The sequence below is a fragment of the Phocoena sinus genome, chromosome 4 (assembly GCF_008692025.1).
Source record: "Phocoena sinus isolate mPhoSin1 chromosome 4, mPhoSin1.pri, whole genome shotgun sequence".
Taxonomy (NCBI): domain Eukaryota; kingdom Metazoa; phylum Chordata; class Mammalia; order Artiodactyla; family Phocoenidae; genus Phocoena; species Phocoena sinus.
Genome location: NC_045766.1, coordinates 142,709,637 through 142,731,140, shown reverse-complemented (window position 1 = coordinate 142,731,140; position 21,504 = coordinate 142,709,637). Strand labels below are relative to the sequence as shown.

Below are 21,504 nucleotides of genomic sequence, written 5' to 3'. Positions count from 1 at the left end.
CACCTAAGGGGTGGGCAGACCACCTAAGTCGCCCCTCCAGCCTGACCCCTGGACGCACCCTACCCTCACCCCATATAAGGAACTAGCTCGCCCCCCCTCGGGGAGCAGGCAAGCAAGGGAACCTGTTGTTGGTTCTCACTCCCCCCTGTGGCAGCAGTGGTCCCAACAAAGCCGTGCCTGAATTTCTTGTCTGGCCTCTGATCAATTTCCATTGATTAAGGAAGCTAAGAACCCTGGTCCCTAACAGCAGGATCCAGGTCAAATAGATTTACACGGCTCATATTCTCACAGCGTCAGATGTCAGCACATTCGACATCTTTAACTGGTCATAAATAGACAAGAACGTGATCCCCATATTCAGACCATTGACATTCCCTCTTCTAGTGAGCCTCTCAGTATTTGCAGTCTCATGTTGACACAGGAAATGCTGGTGGGTTTCCCCTTCCTGAGGGCGAGGTGTGGCCCTCGGGCACCCTGCTCCGGGCCCTCGGGCAGATAATGAAGCCTCCTTATCTATAAATAACATCTGTGAAGCTTACAGCTGGAGAGAAAAATTGAATTTTTTTTTTTTTTTGCTACTCTTTCAAATGAAATACAACCTTGATTACCATGGGGATGTTGGTGATGAGAAGAGAAAGGAAAGAAGGTAGCATTTTAATACTTCTGTTTTTTTCTGAAACGTTGGAGACCCACTTACTGCTTAACTTACACCATAGAAATAGATGTATTTAAATTCTCCCTGGCTTTTAAAAGGGGCACAGCTGCCGTCTGTGGGATTGTGTGGACTGTGTCTGCTAGGGATGCCGTAGCGAGGTACCATGGACGGGGCAGCTAAAGTAACAGATACCTATTCTCATACAGTCTGGGGGCTGAGTCCAAGATGGAGGTATGGGCGGGGTTAGTTCCTCCAGAGGCCTCTCTCCTTGGTGTGTACTCGGCCATCTTCTCCCTGTGTCCTCACATGACCATCCTTCTGTGTGTGTCTGCGTCCGGATCTCCTCTTCTTATAAGGACACCAGGCAAATTGGATTAGGGCCCACCCTGTGACCTCATTTTACCTTAGTCACCTCTTTAAAGACCCATCTCTAAATACAATCACATTGTGAGGTGCTGGGGCTTCAGACATCAACGTATGAATCTGGGGGACACAATGCAGCCCATGACAATATCTCTATTATGTCTGAGCTACTTGCCAGGAACTTGCTCTGTGGTTTTGGAAAGTTACTGAGCATGTACTGCTCCAGGGTTGGTACTCTCATCTTGGCTCAAAGAGGACAAAGTGTCCTCTAAGCTCTAACGTTCATGGCTCTTTGTTCGAGATTAGGCTACATACATTCTTGTCTGTGGAGGGTTGAAAACTGCTGCGATTCATAACTATGTTCCATCAATATCACAGTGGTCACCTCTGATCTTTTTCTTCAAAGTAACAGGCAAATATTGTGGGGTCATTTTGTTGCTGAGTGAATCCAGAGACCCTGAACTATTGGCACAAAGGCTGAATTGTCGCATTGGTGATGGGTCACTGATGTAAGGCCAATACTTTTTCCTGCTTGGGTTGCACGTCCCAAGTGTGAATTCTGTGCTGACACCGTCAGGGATATTTATCCACTGTCTGTAAACAGCAGTTTGTCTGCCCACAGCTGAAGTAGCCTCGGGACAGTATCATCGGACGGCATTTCTGCTCAACCAATTAGTAAGGTGTCCAGACATTCTAGGGCCATCTTCTGAATTTAAAAGCTTGAAGTTTAATAAAGTACATTTGGGGCCATTTTAAAAGACTTAGCCAGGACAGCTGAGTCCAACAACAGTGCTGGCTCTCTGTCCTTCTGACCCATAATCACATGTCACTGTTTGTCTTACTTCTTCCCCAGCACAGCTGGGGTGCTTCCAAAACACGGCCAATCGGACACCCCACAGCCCAGCCCAGTACTTAGTTTTCTCTTCTTTTGCTATAATTCTTGTTAATACTTATCAATTCCTAGGGGAAACTTGTTTCTAGAAGGAATAGTCCCAGAAATGTTCAGCTTAAAAGCTGGAACCGTTACTTTGGTGACAGGTGACTAATAATAGATTAACTGTGAGGTGAAAGATGCGATAGCCACAAACTATCTTAGCTGCATAGTTCTAGAAACATCCAGTTTGCCGACTGCCTGGCGACAGTGATGCTCTCTTGTCCTGAGCAAGGACTGGAGGACTTGCTAAAGGACAGGGACCAGACGGGAGCCCGCACCACCTGGACCTCAGATGGTCAGTTGGGGTGGAACTGGTATCTTCTCCCTTGTTGCTCCTTAAATGGTTCATTGGACCGGGTGATGGTCTGAGCTGGTTCTAAAAGGAACCAAGTGCTTCCTTGATTGCATGATGTCATCTGGCCCCTCCACCTCCCTGGGCCCAAGTGTTCTCAGCTCTCAGGGATGACGATGTACCTGATTATCTCTGCAGTCCCTCGTGACACCAATGTCCTGTGATTTTGTTGTGGCCACCGGACACACGGCCGTGTCCACATCTGCAAAACTGTGCTTCTCCGGGACGACTGGTCTACCCACACCTGGGATGGCTGTGATCTTTTCGTGGAAGCCATATCCCTTTCCACGTTGGGTGTGCGAGAGCTGGGAGCCTGGGGCCCACAGCGTGCATGGTGTGCACAGAGCTTGGCCCTGGGTTTGTCTGACTTCTCTCCCTTTGACCCAGTTTCCTTATATTCTTTTCTTTAAACTTAAAATTGATTGATTTAGATTTTGAATAAGTAATGCATTTCTATGGTTCACAAAGTTAAAAATTATGCAGTGGTAGAGGGTGAAAAGTCTCCCTCCCATTCCTATTCCATTCTCCCAACTCCCACCCTCAATCCTGCAGGTAGCCACTGTTAGACCTTTATAGACATCTTCCCTTCCAGGGAACTTTTATGTACGGACGTGCATGTAAATACATATCGTGCAGATCTAAGTACAGAGGGTAATGTTTTAATGCATCTGTTCCCCACAGTTAGTACTATCCTATACACATTGTTCTGCGACTTCTCTTGGATTTTTTTTATATCAGTACATAAAATACTTCCCTGTGATCATTTTTAAAAACCTCAAGTATTCTATTGTATGGATGTATCGTAATTTATTTCACTGGCTTATCTTTAATTGAATTATCTCTTCTACGGTGCTTGTATGCTTCTATAATTTGTTTTGCTCATAATAAGGAAGTGGTATTTTGTAGTCCTTTTGGGATTATGATCTCAGAAAAGTTTTGTAGAGTAATTGATGTTTTCTGAATGTTTTCAGTGGAAAACCACAAATCAACCAAGATATTTACCATATACCTGCAGGGATAATGTTGCTAGCACGGAGAAGGCAATTTTTACCAACAATGGAACTGTCTAGAAGCATACAAGCACCACGGCCACTGTTTCCAAAAAGACGCTCTCAGACACTAAGTCTGAGAGAGGCGTCTGGGCTGCAGGGGCAGAGTGGCGCTCACCTGTGCTTCACCCAGGTGTCACACTCGCTAGCTCGCTCCGTGTAGTTCTCGGGCAGGAAGCCCCGGCAGCCGGTCTGCTGTGAGATCCCAATCACCCAGCCCTCGCTGGCTTCCTCCTGCTGAGTGGGGTCCACGAAGATGTAGTCACCGGGACTGAGCGTCAGCTCATCCGTGTTCTGCGGTTTGTACTGGAACAGGACCCTCAGGGTCTAGAACGGAGGAAAGTGTCTTCACGTCTCAAGCAAGGATGGGTTCTGTGTCTCCAAGACACATCCAAGCCTCTGTCTGATGACAGTAGAATATGACAAAAGGAGGTATACGCTTGTTCAGGTACATTCAGAAATGAACTTTGGTATCTATCTATCAACTGTCTCTCTAGTTACTATCTATCTATCATCTATCTATTATCTCTCTATCATCTATCTATCTATCTATCATCTATTTACCTCTGTATCTATTTACATCTGTATCTATCAATCACCTATCTACCTCTTATCTACCTATCAATTTATCTACCTATCTATCTATCTCTATCATCTATCTACCTATTTTATCAGTCTACTATCTACCTACCTATTTATCTCTGTTTACTTATTTCTTATATGAAAATCTCAAAGCATAACCAGATGTTCACATCCGCCCGCCTTGGAGTGAGGTTATTTACAGCTTCTCCCACACCACAGAACACGGTGGATTCATTCATACTTGTTCCATGGGTCTGAAGGGAGCATACCAAGCTTTCTATCTAAAGCAATCAGTCCCACGGGGAGGGAGTCTTGAACCGAGGCTTCACTCAAATCATTATCTAAACAAATTAGCAAGCAGCACAATGTACTCGTAAATCTTTGCAACTGTCCATTTTTAATACCAGAAATGTTTCCACTGTTTCCCCAAATTTCTGTGTCTGCGACTTAAATATACAAAAGAATGTTAATTCCAAAGCGCAGACCACAGAATGATTTTAGACAAGGGATAGAAGTCCGTCCTTCTGCTGAAATACCTCCATCCGAGGGCTCCTGCGGGTCAGGGCTCCGTCAGGAGGGCAGCGTTCACCTATTCCCATGGCAGGGTCCAGTCCAGCCGTCCGCCTGCGTTCGCTCACCTGGTAGTGTACAAAGCGCATGTCCCGGGAGTAGAGTGCGGCCGTCCACTGGCAGCTGTGGCCGGGGTGGATGGCTCTGGCCAGCTGCTCCAGCGTCCTCTGGTGGTGGGGATAGAACTTGTGGGCCAGGGTGAGATGCAGCTGCTTGGTGCAGGGCTTCACGGTGCAGTCTGTGAAATCACGCAAACGGGGCACCTTGACCCGGACGTCCGCACTGCACGCCCGGGGGCCTCCGCATCCGGGGGCGGCCACGAGCCCGGGCTGGAGTTGCAAACATCTTTACACACGCACCTCCTGCCTCTGCCCACTCCCCTCCCCACACCAGCGCTGCCCCGACAGGGCAAGGAGTTGGCCCAGACGGGCCACCACACAGAGGTCACCTCGTTAAGGAGGTACTTGCAGATTCTACGAAGAAGCAGGAAAGCTGAGGGTATAGAGACACAGGTTTTGGGGGTGGCTGTTTGTGGCCCATCAATTTGCAAGCTAATTGTCCCGACAATTGATTCAAATCTCCTTCACCCCCCGGGGTGTGCATGTGACCTGAACGGGTGGGCTCACGCTCCAGTCAATGGCTTTTTGTTCAGTTGCGGAGTCTCTGGAAGAAAGCCCTAAGCAATGCGATTCCATCGGACGTCGCAGTGCCTCTAATGTTCTGCTGACTTTGGTGAAGCAGGAAGCCCTTGGAGTGGCCAAGGCCCTGGTCTTTTTTTTTTTTTTTTTTTTTTACGCGGGCCTCTCACTGCTGTGGCCTCTCCCGTTGCGGAGCACAGGCTCCGGACGCGCAGGCTCAGCGGCCATGGCTCACAGGCCCAGCCGCTCCACGGCATGTGGGATCTTCCCGGAGCGGGGCACGAACCCGCGTCCCCTGCATCTGCAGGCGGACTCTCAACCCCTGCGCCACCAGGCCCTGGTCTTTTGGAGTGACCTCTGCCCTCATGGCCCCAGCCCTCCTGGACCTCATCCCAGGGCCCTCAGGTTAGTGGGCAGCAGCGTCCCCGAAGCAGCCGGGATCCGGTTTCAGCCAGGTCACAAAGCAGCTTTGTTCCGGGGAGGTGGTGATTAGTGGAACTGCACAGACTCTGGAATCTGATAGACCTGACTTTAGACCCAGCTGCCCCGTTTGGCAGCTGACTTTGGGGACCATCCTGGTCTGACTCAGCTTCAGTTTCGACAGCAGCAACTTGAGGATTGGACGGGCTGTCCTGGGAAACCGACCTCTTAACCGTAAGGTCCCCGGGAAACTTTCAGTAAATCTTAGTTACCTGCTACCTTTCTCACGGGCAACACTTAGCAACACACAGGATCTGTCTTCCCCCTGAAAAACGTCAAGGGTGATGCACCCACTTCCTGGAGCCCAGACTTGGCAAAACCCCATTGATGTCTCCCGTCCTCTATCTGAGCCTTTGGTAGCAAAAGAGAAACTGGCGAGGTCTCCAGGCCCTGAGCTGCAGGGGAGAGGAGCTCGAAGCAAGAGAGCATGTGGGTGGCGGGGAAATTCCTTTTCTCGGGTGTTCCAGACGAGGTGGGGGGGACGGCCTTGCCGTGGATGAGTCAACGTGGCCTGGGAAAGGCCCGCTGAGGTCATCGTCAGAGAGATCACTGAGTCACCTGATCTGAATGGGCGCTTGTCTATTTCTCTGTGTGGCTCATGCCCCTGGGGACCGTGAGCTGGCCAGGATCACGCTCGCTGGCTGAGCTGTGCCTGGTGCCTCCCGATCCATCAGGGTCAGGCCCAGGGTGCCGGCTGTGGAGGGCAGGGCAGAGCCTGCTAAGGGGTGGGCGATGGATGTGAGGTCAAAGCCGGTTTCCCGGGGTGCGGAGCGGGTCAGCACAAAGCCCAGGAGGCGTGAAGCAGGACGTGGCCGGGCTCTAGTGCCAGGTCCACCACCCACTGGCTTGGGGACTCTATTGTCACAGATGGCCACACCCTGGGTGGCCTAGAACAACAGAAATTTGTTCTCATGCGTCTGGAGGCTGCAAGTCCAAAACCAAGGTGTTGCAGGGCAGTGCCCCCCAGCTGAGGGCTCCCGGGGAGGGTCCCTCCTGGCCTCCTCCAGCTCCTGTGGCCCCAGCATTCCTTTGCCTGTGGCCACATCCTTTAAAGCCTGCCTCCGTGGTCACATGGCCTCTCCTCTGTGTCTCTGTGTCTTCTCGTCATACAAGGACACCGGACTTAGGGCCTGTCCTACTCCGGTGTGACCTCAACGAATTACATCTAATAGAGAACCTATTTCCAAATAAGGTCCTTTTCTGAGGTTTTGGTGGACTTGAATTTTAGGGGACACTTTTCAACCCATGACAGTGACCTTGGGCAGGCACTTTACCCTGCACAGCCCTCAGTCACTCTATTTTTAAAATGAGTGGTCATTAAGAGCCACTTTTGGGGGGCATGGGAGTAAGTGAGGTACTAGGCCTGCTCGGAGGCAAGTGGCTGATACACTGCATCAGGACAAGAGCCATGTCCGTCGTCCTTCTAGAGACAAGGAGATTCAAGAGCCACCCCCTGAACTCACGTTTACGTAAGGGAGGCAATCCGCAAGGACATGGGGTAAGGTTATCATTATCTAGCAAATATGATCCCAGACTCGACAAGCGAGCCTCCAAATGGAAATCTGGGACTAAGGAAATTATTCATGTGACCGGCATCTGCGTTCATACATGTCTGCAGGGGGCAGGGAGGGAGGTGCCCCAGCCTACGATCCCCTGTCATCATGTGACCACACACCGTCCCTCCTGGGACAGTTTCCCAGCAGCTGGAACACGGCTGAGTGTTCTGAAAAACCGCATCGATGCAGACAAGGCTATTCCCACTTAGAGAAGAGCCCTCTGCTAGCTCTGAGTCTTTCTATTCGCTCACTCTGTTTTGTTTTTAATTAATTTTTATTGGAGTATAATTGATGTACAATGTTGTTTAGTTTCTGCTGTACAGCAAAGTGAATCCGTTATACACATCCACATAGCCACTCTTTTTTAGATTCTATTCCCGTACAGGTCATTACAGAGTATTGGGTAGAGTTCCCTGCGCTCTACAGCAGGTCCTTATTAGTTACCTATTTTATATATAGTAGTGTGTATATGTCAGTCCCAATCTCCCAATTTATCCCTCGCACCCCTTTCCTCCTTAGTAACCGTAAGTTTGTTTTCTACATCTGTGACTCTACTTCTGTTTTGTAAATAGGTTCATCTGTACCATTTTTTTTATTCCACGTATAAGTGATATCATATGATATTTGTCTTTCTCTGTCTGACTTAGCTCACATTTTTGAAGGACATCCTGGCCCGTTACGGAGGTTCTAGCTAATTGTTCAGCCTCAGGTTAAGGCCATGTCATAGTTGCTGGCTGTAAAGGGCCAGGTGGGTGTGGAAGTGACCTGGTGAGGGTGCAGATAACCCTGTGTCCGGCCAGCCCGTAGGATGACCATCGCTGCATCGGGGAGACAGCCTCACTCTTGCTGCCCTGGGGTCTGCCCATCGCATCCGAGTGTGGCGAGCTCAGTCCCTCAGGCACAAAGGGACCACTTTCTATTAACCGGGGCCTGAGTGTGCTTCTGCCTGGGGCTGCCTACCTGCTAAGATGGAAGCTTCCGTGGCGAACATCACAGCAAATTCCTGGATGATGTCTGCGGTGCTGTCATTCACGAAGAAGCCCAGGTAGCTGACGGAAGAATGGAGAACCAGAGGCACGACCGAGGGGAAGGCGCCCAGGGTCCTATCCCCGGCTCTCTTCAGTGCTTCATACAGACACTCCAACTTCTGGTCCTCGCACTGAGGGACAGAGACAGGACAGTCACCTGTTGCCTTAACTAATAAAAATCAGGCAGCCTCGGGAGCCTCTTTTCTGCTCACGATGCTGTAACATAATTTAACTAGTCCTGGCGTTTGGGGTGATGGATCCGTTCTATAGCTGGTCCCCAGTTTCTTATAGAATTCAGGTCAAGCTCTTTTTGGAATAGAATAGCCTTTGAGTGCCCAGGTCAAAAATCCCTTGTCCCTCTAAATATGTGCCTCACTGCACGTTGAGTTGACCCAACCCTGCATCACATCCTGAACCCCGTCCTCCAGTCCTGTGGCCCACAGCTGGGCTCAGTGCTGCATCATTGGCTTCTGGAGGTTTCCTGTAGACACCAAGGCAGCCCCGGGGTGCACCGCTCACAACCTACCCTACTGAGGAGGGTTGTAGCCTACCCCTCAGCTGCTGACCTTCAGACCCGGCAGCAGGCCACACACTCGGCCAGTGATCGGGCCATCCTTGCCCCCAACGGGGTCTCCTCTGACGTGGACTTGGCTCACAAGCTCCCCCTCAACCCTGCTGTCACCCACTCACCTGCCCTCTGGCCACACAGCCCTTGGCTCCTTGCTCAGTGGGAAAGACTCCACGTGGCCGTGTGGGACCCCAGTGGAACCCTGACAGAGCCACCCCCTTCGGGGAGCCGGCCAAATCCTGCTCTCCCCAGCAGCTGGCTCCCTCTGGGCTTCCCACAGCCCTCTTAGTTCTCTGAGTTATGAACCTTATCGTCATTGTTAATGCACACCCTCGGCTCCCCTGCTAACCAGGAGCGCACTAAATTCAACCCTTTCTGTTGTACCTTTGCAGTCCTCGTAGGGCCTGGAAAGCACGTGGTGCCTGGCGGGCACTCATCTCATGTAATCTGGGAGCATGGAGCCACGTTATACCCCGACCTGTAGCTGACGGCGCCGTGTGGTGGCAAAGGGGCACTCAGCCACCAGGGCAGGGTGGGGCGTGGGGCGGGCGTGAGGGGGCAGCCACCTCGAGAGAAGGGAAATGTGTGTGCGTGTGTCTACGTGTGTGGTGTGTCTGTGTGTCATGCTGGGCGTGTCTCTGTGTGCATATCTGTGTGTGTGACACGGTGTGTGCGTGTGGTGTGTCTGTGTGAGATGCTGTGTGTGTCTCTGTGTGTCTGTGTATGTGTGTGTGCGTTCACAAATGGACATGCCTCGACAGGCTGGGAGGAAGAGTTGGAGGCCCCGGTCAGCTCTCTGGCTGTCAGGACCCGGTGTGTCCATTTCTAAGGTCATGTTCGTTGCTGGCTTCACTGCCTCTCCTTTCCCTGATGAGCTCCTAGGACAAGCCAGGAAGGAGCCTGTCACAAATGCCATCAATGTGCAAGTAGGGTGACCAACTCACCCTGGTTTGCCTGGGACTTTCCTGGTTTCAGAACCTGGGAATCCCTCCCCACTGGCCCTGACAAATGAGGATGATTGTCAAGGGCTTTGGAAGATGCTGCTTCTCCTGGGCATCGTCTGGAAGGCTTCCTGCACAGGTTTGCATCCCCCTTTCCGTGCAGCGCAAAGGAGCCTGGAACAGAGGGCTCCTTGGGCCCCGGTGGGACCCTTAGAGTTTGCTGGCAGTAGAGCCGGGGTGGGGCCAGGGTGTGCCCTCTGTACTTTTCTCTGGTCGGGAGCCACAGTGGTGTCTGCCCCTCCTTCTCTCATTCTCATGTCTCCCTCTTGTCTTTTGAGCATCCCAGGTCCTTCTCACCTTCCCAGGACCCCATCCTGGGAGCTGGAGCTGGCTCTCTGAACATCTTTCGAATCAGAGAACTGGTCCCCCAGGCAGGGAGAAGTCCTACGTCTGTGGCTGGCCAACCCGTTCTTTAGTTGATCCATCACACATCTGTGAAGCACCCACTCTGTTTGAGGCATGGTGCTGGTCCCTGGGGGGCAATGGTAAGTGAATTATCCTCCTTCACTTGAGCGGTTCAGTCCAGTGAGGGATGCAGAGCTGAACCAGACACATGGCCATGCAACAGGGGAAGAGTGCCACTAGACTTAGAAACAAGAGGATGGTGGGAGCACAAAGGGCAGCAACCTCTTCTGCCTGGGGAGCTGGGGAAGACTCAAAAAGGGAGGGGATAAATGAGTTGGGTTCTGAAGGATGAATAGAAGTTGACCAGATGAAGATGAGGAAGAAAGTAAAGGATATCTCACACAAAGAGTCCGGGTAACACCACCATTGTGGACCACCCTGTGAAAGTAAACCCCTCAATTTTGCCCCATCACCACCTAGTTATGGCAGAAAATGACTCAGCCGCGGTGTTAATGAGCATTAAAAACTCCTTGGACCGACTCACCGTGAAGAAGTCACAGAGCGTTATGTGAGGGAAGACCTCATGCGCTCTGTTCTTTGCGCACTGACGCCTGCTCTCTCTCCAGAACTCTTGAAGTTTGTCCAGCAGGGGTCCCGTGGGACAGAGGAAAAGGGCGTACTCCTGGGGGATGGGGTCGTCGAGAGAAGGGTCATTGCAATGGCAGTGCAGCCTGCAACAGAGAATGGGACACTGTTACCTGGCGTCGTGGCCAAAAGAGTCTTTCCCCATGGAGGATACAGGACAGTGGTGACAGCAACTCAGAACAGCAGGCCGTGCAGAGCAGAGATGTCCATGCCCGGGCGGGACTTGCCGAGCATGGGGCTGAGTGTGGCCGCAGAGCAGGTCAGTGTCCAGCCAGGTCTCAGATCCTGGCTAGTCTGATTCCCAGGCCAAAGACCCAGAAAAGCAGAGAAAGGTGACAGAAACACTCAAAACCTGGTCTTCTAGTGGTCTTTGTGGGCCAGTCATCTCCTTAGGATTGAAAATTTTGTGGAAAAAAACTCACACTTTAATTTTATCTCCAACTTCAAATTAAGTGTAAAAATCAAAGCCACAAAGAACTAGACAGAACTTAGGTGGCTACTATATTTTCTTTCAATTCAGAAAGTTATTTTAAATACTAAGAAAAAAAATACTAGGAAAAATGGCATACAGCCCCCAATTCAAGTTCATTCTCACCAATAATAAAAAAAAAATGGGGGCTTCCCTGGCGGCGCAGTGGTTGAGAGTCCGCCTGCCGATGCAGGGGACGCGGGTTCGTGCCCCGGTCCGGGAGGATTCCACATGCCGCGGAGCGGTTGGGCCCGTGAGCCATGGCCGCTGAGCCTGTGCGTCCGGAGCCCGTGCTCCGTAACGGGAGAGGCCACAACAGTGAGAGGCCCGTGTACCGCAAAAAAAAAAAAAAAAAAAAAAAAATTGAGGCAACCACGAGACACTGATTTTCTCACTTGTCAAATTAACAGAATGTCTTTGAGAGGGTGAAAGTTAGGCTTGATTGTGTCGAAGGTGCAGTGAGACTTAAGGATGAATTTCTGCAACCTTTACATATAGCAATTTGCTAAGATGTGTCAATAGCCTTAAAATACCCATTCCATTTGAACTAATAATTCCACTTCCAGAAATTTATCCGAGGGAAAAAGTATAGATAAGACTTCATATAACATATTTATTGTATGGTTATTTATAATAGGAAAGAAGGAAAAAACGAGAAAAAAGACAATAACTTTATCATGCAGTCATTGGAAATTATGGATTTGAATAATTTTTGATGACTCAGAGAAGTGCTTGTGATATAATATTAAATTTAGGAATCAGGGTACAGCCACTGGAGAAAACGTAAGAGACACACAAATACCTTCTCCTTAATAAAAAAAATACCAATAGAGGAAGCTATACCCCTTCCATTGTAGCTCACTTCCCCTTTTCTAGAGGAAACCTCAGGTCTTAATCTGCTTGTTTTCTTCTAGACCTCTAGGTAACAAATCCACAGATAGCACTTGTGTGTGTTTTATATAAATCATAAGCTATTGTTCAAATAATTCAGCAACTTGCATTTTTTTACTCGACCCTGTGGTTTTGTAATCTCTCCACATTGATACACATACATCTGGGGAAGTTTGTCAGAATGAACCTTCTAAGGTCTGTATAACAGCACATCATTTACATATCTCATCCACCCATGCCACTGATGGACATTTAAATTGTTTTCTTTTTTCTAAATTTCACAGCTCTGTGATCAAGATCTTTGTACATGTCCTTTTAGGTCCTCTGTGTTTCTTCAGGGAATGTACTTGGACAGGAACTTCTGGGTGGCAGCTAATTCACCGCTATTGCAGCTGAGAAAGTGAGAGACCACCTTCCCCTCATTCCCACCAGCACTTGAAGCCGCCTTTTGCTGTTAACGGCATCCTGATTTGCCCCCGATTAGGAGTGCGGTTGGTCCCACTCTCACAGAATCTAGGGGACCCACCACCTCCCTGTTCTTCGGTGGGTCTGCTGGGCTTTCTGGCTGAGTCACCACTAGCACGACCCTCAGGGCAGTGGGTTTGGTTTTTAATTCCAATTCTGCAATGGACTTTAGGGTTAGCCTAGCCCAGAGGGTCCCGGGTGCTTCCCTTTGTCCCGTACAGGGCGGGCATTTTTGCCCTTGGCCTAGAGTTTTTGGAGGAGGAGGGGGTTCCCGCCGAGGACACTCTGAGCCCTAAGAGACCTGGTGCCTGTGTCTGCCATCCTGCTCTGGGGAGGGCACCCCAGCTTGGCGGGACCTGAGGTTTTTGTTTGATTTTCGCTGCAGCTATTCCGGGGAGGAGCACGAGGGGACTTCCCACCAGGGGAAGGATGATGGCATCAGGTCACACGCGGGCGGGACTGAGTTTTAGAGAACGGGGTGTCCTCTTTGATTCCCAGGGCTGGAAACCGAGGCCCGTAGCAGCAGGAGGCTGGCAGAGCTGCAGAGCTGAGGGCTGGCTGAGCCTCCTGGAACCCAGAGCTCCCCCCAGCCCCCAGGCACCTGGCACCCTGAGAGGCAACGTGCGAGGCCTTGGGGGGCATTCAGCACCACCTGCAAGTTCTCGCCCCATCAGAGGTGAAGACGGTGGCAACCTCGCCTTCATATCAGCAAGAATGGCTCTGCCCTATTTACTCAACAAATCACATGGATATTACTCTTCACTGACAGGCACGTTTGGATTAAATCAGACTTTTTTTTTTTTTTTTTGTGGTACGCGGGCCTCTCACTGTTGTGGCCTCTCCCGTTGCGGAGCACAGGCTCCGGACGCGCAGGCTCAGCGGCCATGGCTCACGGGCACAGCTGCTCCGCGGCATGTGGGATCTTCCCGGACCGGGGCACGAACCCGTGTCCCCTGCATCGGCAAGCAGACTCTCAACCACTGCGCCACCAGGGAAGCCCTAAATCAGACTTTTAAGTGAAGAAAACGTTGTTCAACGTTCTCTCTCTTTTGTTTTCCATTTTAACCGGGGCCTCTTTATTCCTTTCCCTGGGTGCTGGGTGGGCGGCATGGAGGCTCCCCGCCCCCTGGAGTGTCCTGGGCACTTCCCAGCACTCACCCTGCACCTACCAGTCTGACGCCTCCGCAACCGTCTTCCTTCCAGTCGCCGCCAACGCCTTGAGCCTGTGGGGAGGGAGAACGCGAGGAGCTCTCAGAACCTGCCTTCTGTTCTTTGGAAAAGGTCAGAGAGACAGGAGTGTCCCTGCAGCACATGGGACCTTAGGGGGTCACCCCCAGGGGCTGGACAGCCAGACCTCACAGTGGGATGCAGCGCCCAGTCCTCCGCCCTCCGCGTGGCATCACTGTGGTTTTGGAAACGCAGACGCCCTGCATCTCAGCCCATCATTTTCCTTCCCTGGCCCCCACCCCCAGTCCCTGGCACGGAGTCCAAGGGCTCCTGTCCTGAGGTCCACCCACACCTGAATCCCGCGTCCCCATCCCTCCCCAACGCACCTGCTCCCAAGCCAGGTGGACCCGCTCTTGGACCCTTGAGTCGGCTGTGCAGGGCCATGTCCCAGGCTTGCACACGTGCCTCCCTGCCAAGATTAGGCCCGGTGCCAGCATGTCCTGGGGCAAATGGCACTGGGTCTTCCAGGCTCGGCTCAGACGTTTCTCTTCCAGGAAGCCCTCCGCAAACCACCCAAGCAGGATGCCCGTGCAGCTCTCCTGCACTTCCCCACTGCACATATGGCCACCTTGCCCCTCATCTCAGTGGACTTGAGTCCATCTACCTGCTCAACTGGACCACAAGCTCCCTGGGCCCAACCAAGTCTTACTCATCCTTGAAACTGGGATGAATGTACACTGAATGGAGTTTAACTGAAGGGGACTGAACTGGACAGATGGAGTTTGGTGAAGGTAATTCATCCGGGAATTCAGCCTGGAAATAGCTGGAGTTGACCAGGCACCCAAGATGGCCAGTGCCCAGCACTGCTATTTCAGAGGATACTGGCGGGGATGAGGCTGCCTGGAGAGGTTAACAGGAGCCTTACCTGGGTGCTCTCGCCTAAGGGAGACGTTTAAAACACGTTTCTCTACCTCCAACACGCAGCTGTTTAAACTGGAAGGAATTTTGAGTACGTCTCCGATGGTGGCTTTGGTCACGTAATAAAGCATGAGTGTTGCAAGCGTGAGTGTTACTGGGAGTGGGGTTCCAGCCCTGCCCCTCCAGAATCTGCCCTCTCTGGCCTCGGTGTCCCCTTCTGCCTCTGACGGATGGTGCCCGGCCCATGGCAAGCTCCCTGCACACGCCTGGTTCTGTTCCCGTCTCACAGACCCCCGCTTTACTATGAGCATAACATGACAACAAAGTCCTGATTTGGGTTGGGGAGGAAAGGGGTCCAGTCTCAGTCATTCCACGCAGTTGGGCAAGGGTTTGTCATCTGTCTAAGGAGAGTTTGCCCCCCCCCCAAATCCGAGGTTACCTAAGGGGACTTAGGGTGTATTTCCCACATGAATAAGCAGGTGAAAAGCCCCAGATCTAAGAAAACTGTGGAAGCTGCAACCTGCTGTCGGTCTCAAGCTCATTGTTTTGGGGGACCCTGTCCTCTCCCAGAGGGTGACCTTCAAGGTGGAGTCATCTCTGTGTGGCCCTTCTCCTTGGGCAAGTAGGATCATGTCCACCCTGCTCGAGGAGTTCCTTAACCATTTCGCTCCACTATCAGACATTCAAGAGAGCCCCCCTCTAAGGACAAGGGGTTTCCCTGCATATTTAGAACTGCATTCTTGTGTATTTCAAGAGGTCCCAGCATCAGAGACCCACCCGGCTTTGGGGCTTTCAAATTCGAGTCTAAAAAGCTGTCTCAGATTCACTGAGCTGCCCACAGAGGGGGTACAGCCAGACCCCTCCAAACCCTGCTTCCAATTTTCACAAATTTCAAGGTCCCTCCATCACCAGCCAGCAGAGTTTGTCTTTAAAAGGCAAAGATCGTGTCATTTATAAAAGCAGAAAAGGCCTCATTTTGAGCCAGTCTCTGGCCCTGCATGGTGCACCCCTTGACAGGAAGTAAGTGCTCTGAGCCACCTGCAGTTTTGTGGCCCCAGAGGGGCCAGCTCAGGGTCCAGGGCACATGGCCAGCCAGGGCGGTACTCACGCGGTATGTGCTGGGAAGCCCATGCCCAGGAGGGGGTCCAGAAGCGAGGTGGTGCTGCGGCCCTTGAGCTTGTTGGAAACCTTGGCATAGATCTGAGTCTCACCCGCTGCCATCTCTTCCTGATGCCGACTGAAGCGAGCAGATAAAGCAGGGAGGGAGAGGCAGGGGAGGCTGAGGCTGAGAAGAAAAACCTCAAGCCCTTTTTGATCTTTCCGACAAAAGCTAATATCCTGTTTGCATGAGCTATTGGTTTTCAGAATTCTCTTTGCAGAGTATGGGTGTAGTCAACCAAGCCCCTTCCAAAGTGGAGTTTGGAGTCTAGAGGTCCAACCGAGTACCTGCATGGGATCGGCCTTGGCTCTGACTTGGGCTGTATTGGGGAGCGAGTCGGCCTGGGAGGGAGGGGGCAGGGTGGAGGAGGGGAAGCCGGTGTGGGGTTAACTCTGAGCCACTGTATCTTAGCTTCCTTATCTGCAAGACACTGCATCTAGTGTCCCTGCTAGCTCTAAAAGTTTTGGCTCTTCTAGTTATTCATTGAATTTTTTTTTTAATTTAAAAAACTCTTAAAGTTTAATATGCATGCAGAAAATCTGATGAATCCTACATGTACAGCTCAATGCATTTTCACAAAGTGAGCTTGCTAACCTCATCCTCCAAGACCAGCAATGAAACAAAGGTCCTCAACCAGGGCAATTTTGGCCCCCATCCCCAGGGACCACTGGCAATGTTTGGAGACATTTTTGGTTGTCACAGCTGGAGGAGGGGGTGTTTGCTACCTGCACCCAGTGGGCTGAGGCCAGGAATGCTGCAGCACATATGACAGCAAAGAAGGGCCCAGACCAAGATGTCAACAGATGTCCTGTTCTAGAACATCCCCAGAACCTCAGAAAACCCCTGGCCCCCGGCATCATTCCCCCAGCCTCCTAGTTTTCTCCTCCCTCCCCCAAAATGTAGCTGCTGTGCTCATATATATATGAATTTTGCTCATCTTTGAATCTGACATAGACAGAACCGTATAGCATGTACTCTTTCATGTCTGATTCCTTTTGCCCAAAATCGTGAGTGTGAAATTTATCCACGTTATTGAGTGTAGCCATGGCTCACTGTATTGCTGTGGACTACCAGATAAACGCACCATAATTTACTTCTCTAGCTCTCAGTTGACGTACATTTGGGGGGTTTCCAGTTTTGCCGCTGCACACGTTCTTGTATATGTGTTTGAGTGCCCCATGCATGCATTTCTGTTAGGTACCCGTCTAGGTGTGGGATAGTGAGGTCATAGGACATATGCATCCTTCATTTGTACCAACTTGCCCCCTTGCCAGCAGCGGATGAAAGTTTCTTCTGCTCTACATCCTTGCCCACACTTGATGTTATCAGTCTTTCAGCCAGTCTGGGGCTGCGTCGTTGTATCTCACTCTGGTTCTAATTTGCGTTTCCCCAAATGTCAGTGACACTGACCACCACGAGACAGGCTGTTGACCATCTGAATTTCCTCTTTGGGGATGGGCCTCTTCTAGTTGTCTGCCATTTTTTTTTTTTTTTTGCGGTATGCGGGCCTCTCACTGTTGTGGCCTCTCCCGTTACGGAGCACGGGCTCCGGACGCACAGGCTCAGCGGCCATGGCTCACGGGCCCAGCCGCTCTGTGGCATGTGGGATCTTCCCGGACCGGGGCACGAACGCATGTCCCCTGCATCGGCAGGCGGACTCTCAACCACTGCGCCACCAGGGAAGCCCTGAGATCGCTTATTAATTCTAATATTTGGTAGATGCTTTTGGATTTTCTATGTACACAATTATGTAATCTTCAAATAAGGACAGTTTTCCCCTCACTTTCTAATATTTATAAACTTTATTTCCTCTTCTTGCCATATTGTCTGGCAAAGACCTCCAATGCCATGTTGAATAAAAGTGGCTTTTTGGTAGATACTCTTTATCAAATAAAAGAAATTCCTTTTCACTCCTAGTTTACTGAAGTGTTTTAGAATTTCATTAATGGATATTAAATTTTATCTTATGCTTCTTCTGTGTCTATTGAGGTGATCATATTGTTTTCCTTTTTTATTCAATGAATGAGGTAACTTACACCAATTGACTTTTTTTTTTTTTTTTTTTGCGGTACGCGGGCCTCTCACTGTTGTGGCCTCTCCCGTCGCGGAGCACAGGCTCCGGACGCGCAGGCTCAGCGGCCATGGCTCACGGGTCCAGCCGCTCCGCGGCATGTGGGATCTTCCCGGACCGGGGCACGAACCCGCGTCCCCTGCATCGGCAGGCGGACTCTCAACCACTGCGCCACCAGGGAAGCCCCCAATTGACTTTTGAATGTTAAATCGATCTTGTTTTCCAAAGATAAAACCTCCTTGGCTATAATATGTTATCCTTTTAATATATCGCTGGAATCAATTTGTTAATGTTTTGTTTAAAATCTTTGCATCGATGTTTGTAAGTTGGCTTGGCCTTTTGCTTTCCCTTCTTGTAATTTCCTTTTCAGGTTTTGGTATCAGCAGTGATCAACTCATTCTGAGTTACCTGTGACTTTCTTGGTCTTAGCACTGAAAGTTCCCATCCTGGGAAAACCCTCTCAGTCCCAGGAAAACAAGAACAGTTGGTCACCCTAGTGTCAGCCTTATTCTGGCCTCATAGATGAGTTGGGAAGTGTTACCTCGTTCCAAATTCTCTGAGTTTTTGTAAGTTTGGTATAATTTCTTTCTTAAATATTTGAAAAGATTTATCAGTGAAGTCATCTGAGCCTAGAATTTTCTTTTTTGGGAAGTTTTAAATTATGAATTTACTTTATTTAAGCAATATAGGACTATTCTTCTTGTATGTGTTTTATTAAGTTGTTTTTCAAGGAATTTGACCATCTTATGTAAGTTGCCAAATTTCCAGGCACTTCCAATTCTGTTACATAGTTTCTGTATCCACGTTGCTATCTTAAAAAATAAAAGTCAGTTATTTTACCAGCAAAAATGGGTTTATTCGAGAATAACAGAGAATTGAAATTCAGGACAAGTAAGTCACAGTAAAAACCACAGGCAAGTCTAATAAACAAAGGAGAGGAACATTATTTTATAGTAAAATGGAGGAAGCTGGGAGGGCTTATTTTGAACTAAGCCCATTGGATAAAAGTGAGAATTCAGGGTGATGACATTTTTCCCTGGCTGAGTTACCGGGGTGGTCAATTTCTTGTAGGAGATGCAATGTGCATTTTTTCCTGTTGGGGGGCATAATTGGTGATTCTTTCCTTTTGGTGATCCTTCTGCTGGGGTCTGTAATTGACAATTCTTCCTGTAACTGACAATTCACGTAATTGACGTCTACCTGCGTGTCTGTGAGAACTCCCACTTCTGGCCTTCCAATTCCATTTTAGTGAGGTTTCCCTCTTAATTTTCACAAGGTTTTACAATATTGGTTTTATTATTCTTAGATATTTCATTATTATTGATGTACTGTAAAGTATATCTTTTAAAAATTTCATGTTCCTACTCTCTGTTGCTGGTAAATCAAAATACTATTGATTTCAGATTATTTTACACTCAACTTATATCCACAAGTCTTATTTGACCTACTTATTCATTCTAAAAGTTTATCTTTAGAATTTTAAAGATATTCTTTGTGCAAAAATAATTTTGTCTATGAATAATACTAGCTGTATTTCTTGTTTTCTAACCAGTACATATTCTTTTCTTTTAAAAATTCTCCCTTCCTTCCCTCTTTCTTCCCTTCCTTCCTTTATTCCTTTCTTTTTCTTTCATCTTTTTTCTTTTTTCCTTTTCTTTTTTTCTTTCTTCTTCCTCCTCCTCCTTCTTCCTTAGTTTTATTGCACTGGTTTGGACACCAAATATTGAATACATATGACATATACCTATATAGTGCATCTCCTTATATTTTCGTCCACCTCAGAGGAAAGAGTTACAATATTTCACCTTTAAATGTGAAAAGTAAAAATTATATTTTAAAGTAATGTCTTTTTCCTTTGAGGATTTCAAAAGATGAAATAATTTCAAAATCAAATGAATTATAGATCTTAAATTTGAATGTCTGAAAATAGGCAAAGCTTGTTACCCAAAGGGAAAAAAGTAGAGTTGGGGTCTGAAATAGAGCCTCTCTTCAAACATACTTTTCTCTTCTAACAGTAAACCACTTTGTGAACCATGGTGCTTATAGCACATTAAAATGTAAATTTTTTAAAAAAAAGATCTTATCCGTGTAAACCAGGAAGTGCCCTATCTAGCTTAATTCCTTTTTCTTAGATTGAAAAGTTAGCTTCAAAGGCCAACAGTGAAAAGACTAAAGCTTCCTGATCAACGATTTCTACTGTGGTTGAGCCCCAAAGCCTCCCTTCACTCACTAAAGGAATCAAGGTGGGAACAGACCACACCTGTAACTCAAGCTGTGTGAAGATGGTTACTAAGGCTTCACAGCTTCTAGAGCAGTCCTCGGGAGGATGTCCCTTCTCATACCTTCGAACGGAGACCTCTGAAGACATTAGCTTGGTGAATATCAGATACCAGCCCTACGTATGCTGATTTCTGTTTCCTTAACATTTTATTTTGAGTTTGATGGAATTGAATTGTAGGTAACCTTTCTGAAAAGCTACTTTATGGTGGTAGAAGTCCAGCTACCTTCATGGGTTCTTTCCCTAATGCTCCCTGGTGAATTGTCCCAATCTTTGACTTCATGACAACATGTGAACACATGGTAATATGCCCTCGTGGCTGCTTTTGGTTTTCTGCATGTCCACCCAGTATTCTCCATCCACCTAGGTTTACAATCAACTCGTATACATGGAGGCCCATCATACACTCACCATTGGGCTGGACACCCAAAGAGTACATTCTAGACTTTGTCCTTCGAGAGCTGTACCACACTTGGGAGCGCCAGCTATGACACTCAGGTAAAAGCAAAGAAAGAATGAAGTTCTAAGTTTCCCGTTGCTGTCTTTGAGAGCAAATGTTCCTTCAGGGACTGGGGAGGGTAGTTAGGACAGATGTAAAGAAGGGATGTATGGGCTTGAGGGACACCTGGTGTTAAATGCAAAAGACACTGAGAGATATGTGGGCAGGTGCTCGGAGGTGGGAAAACAAGACTGAAGTAATTCACGATTGGCTGAATATAGTTCTTTGGCTACTGTTGCCATTGACAAATCCCACCAATGCGACCTTCAAAATCAATACCAAACCCTGCCCTTGATCTCCACCTGCACCACCAGCACCCTGGTCGCAGTCGTGGTGGCCCAGGGTTTCAGTAGCCTCCTACTGGTTCTCTGTACACACAAACCTGCCCCTATACTTGGTGCACACAGGTAGATCCCCACCACACCCGGGGATCTACCACATCAGCTCCTCCACCCTTTCCCTCACGTGGATGCCAAACCAGAGTCCTTCCAGGAGCCCGGGCTCTCCAAGCTCTGCCCTTTGGCCTCTCCAGGCACATAGGCTTTCCTGAGTTTCTCCAACACTCCTAACTCATCCTCTCCACTGGGCCTTTGGCATTGATGGTCCCATGCTTGGAGCAAGCTCCCTTCTTAGCTGGAGACAGGCTGGGACCTGGGATCCTTTGCTGCAGTGCTTGCACCTGGACAAACGTCTCCTAGAGAAACAAAATGCAAAGAAACTATAAAGGATTAAAAATAACTTTGCGCGTGCACAGTTAGGACAACAAGATTCAAAAAATACAAAGAGACCAAAAAAAAAGCAAAACCCCAACTGCCACTTCT

General features: G+C 49.2%; 1 protein-coding gene across 1 annotated transcript in view; it reads right to left on the bottom strand.

Moving 5' to 3' along the window:
• The window catches only part of UBASH3A (ubiquitin associated and SH3 domain containing A), a 40,943-nt gene extending 24,772 nt beyond the window's left edge, over positions 1 to 16,171 (bottom strand). The window contains exons 1-6 of the mRNA XM_032631087.1: positions 15,785 to 16,171; positions 13,761 to 13,814; positions 10,666 to 10,852; positions 8,140 to 8,338; positions 4,574 to 4,743; positions 3,472 to 3,680 (exon numbers count right to left, since the gene is read on the bottom strand). Coding sequence (XP_032486978.1) covers positions 3,472 to 3,680; positions 4,574 to 4,743; positions 8,140 to 8,338; positions 10,666 to 10,852; positions 13,761 to 13,814; positions 15,785 to 15,897 — 932 coding nt within the window. The 5' untranslated portion in view covers positions 15,898 to 16,171. The remainder of the gene's footprint in view (positions 1 to 3,471; positions 3,681 to 4,573; positions 4,744 to 8,139; positions 8,339 to 10,665; positions 10,853 to 13,760; positions 13,815 to 15,784) is intronic.
• Positions 16,172 to 21,504: the final 5,333 nt, after the last annotated feature.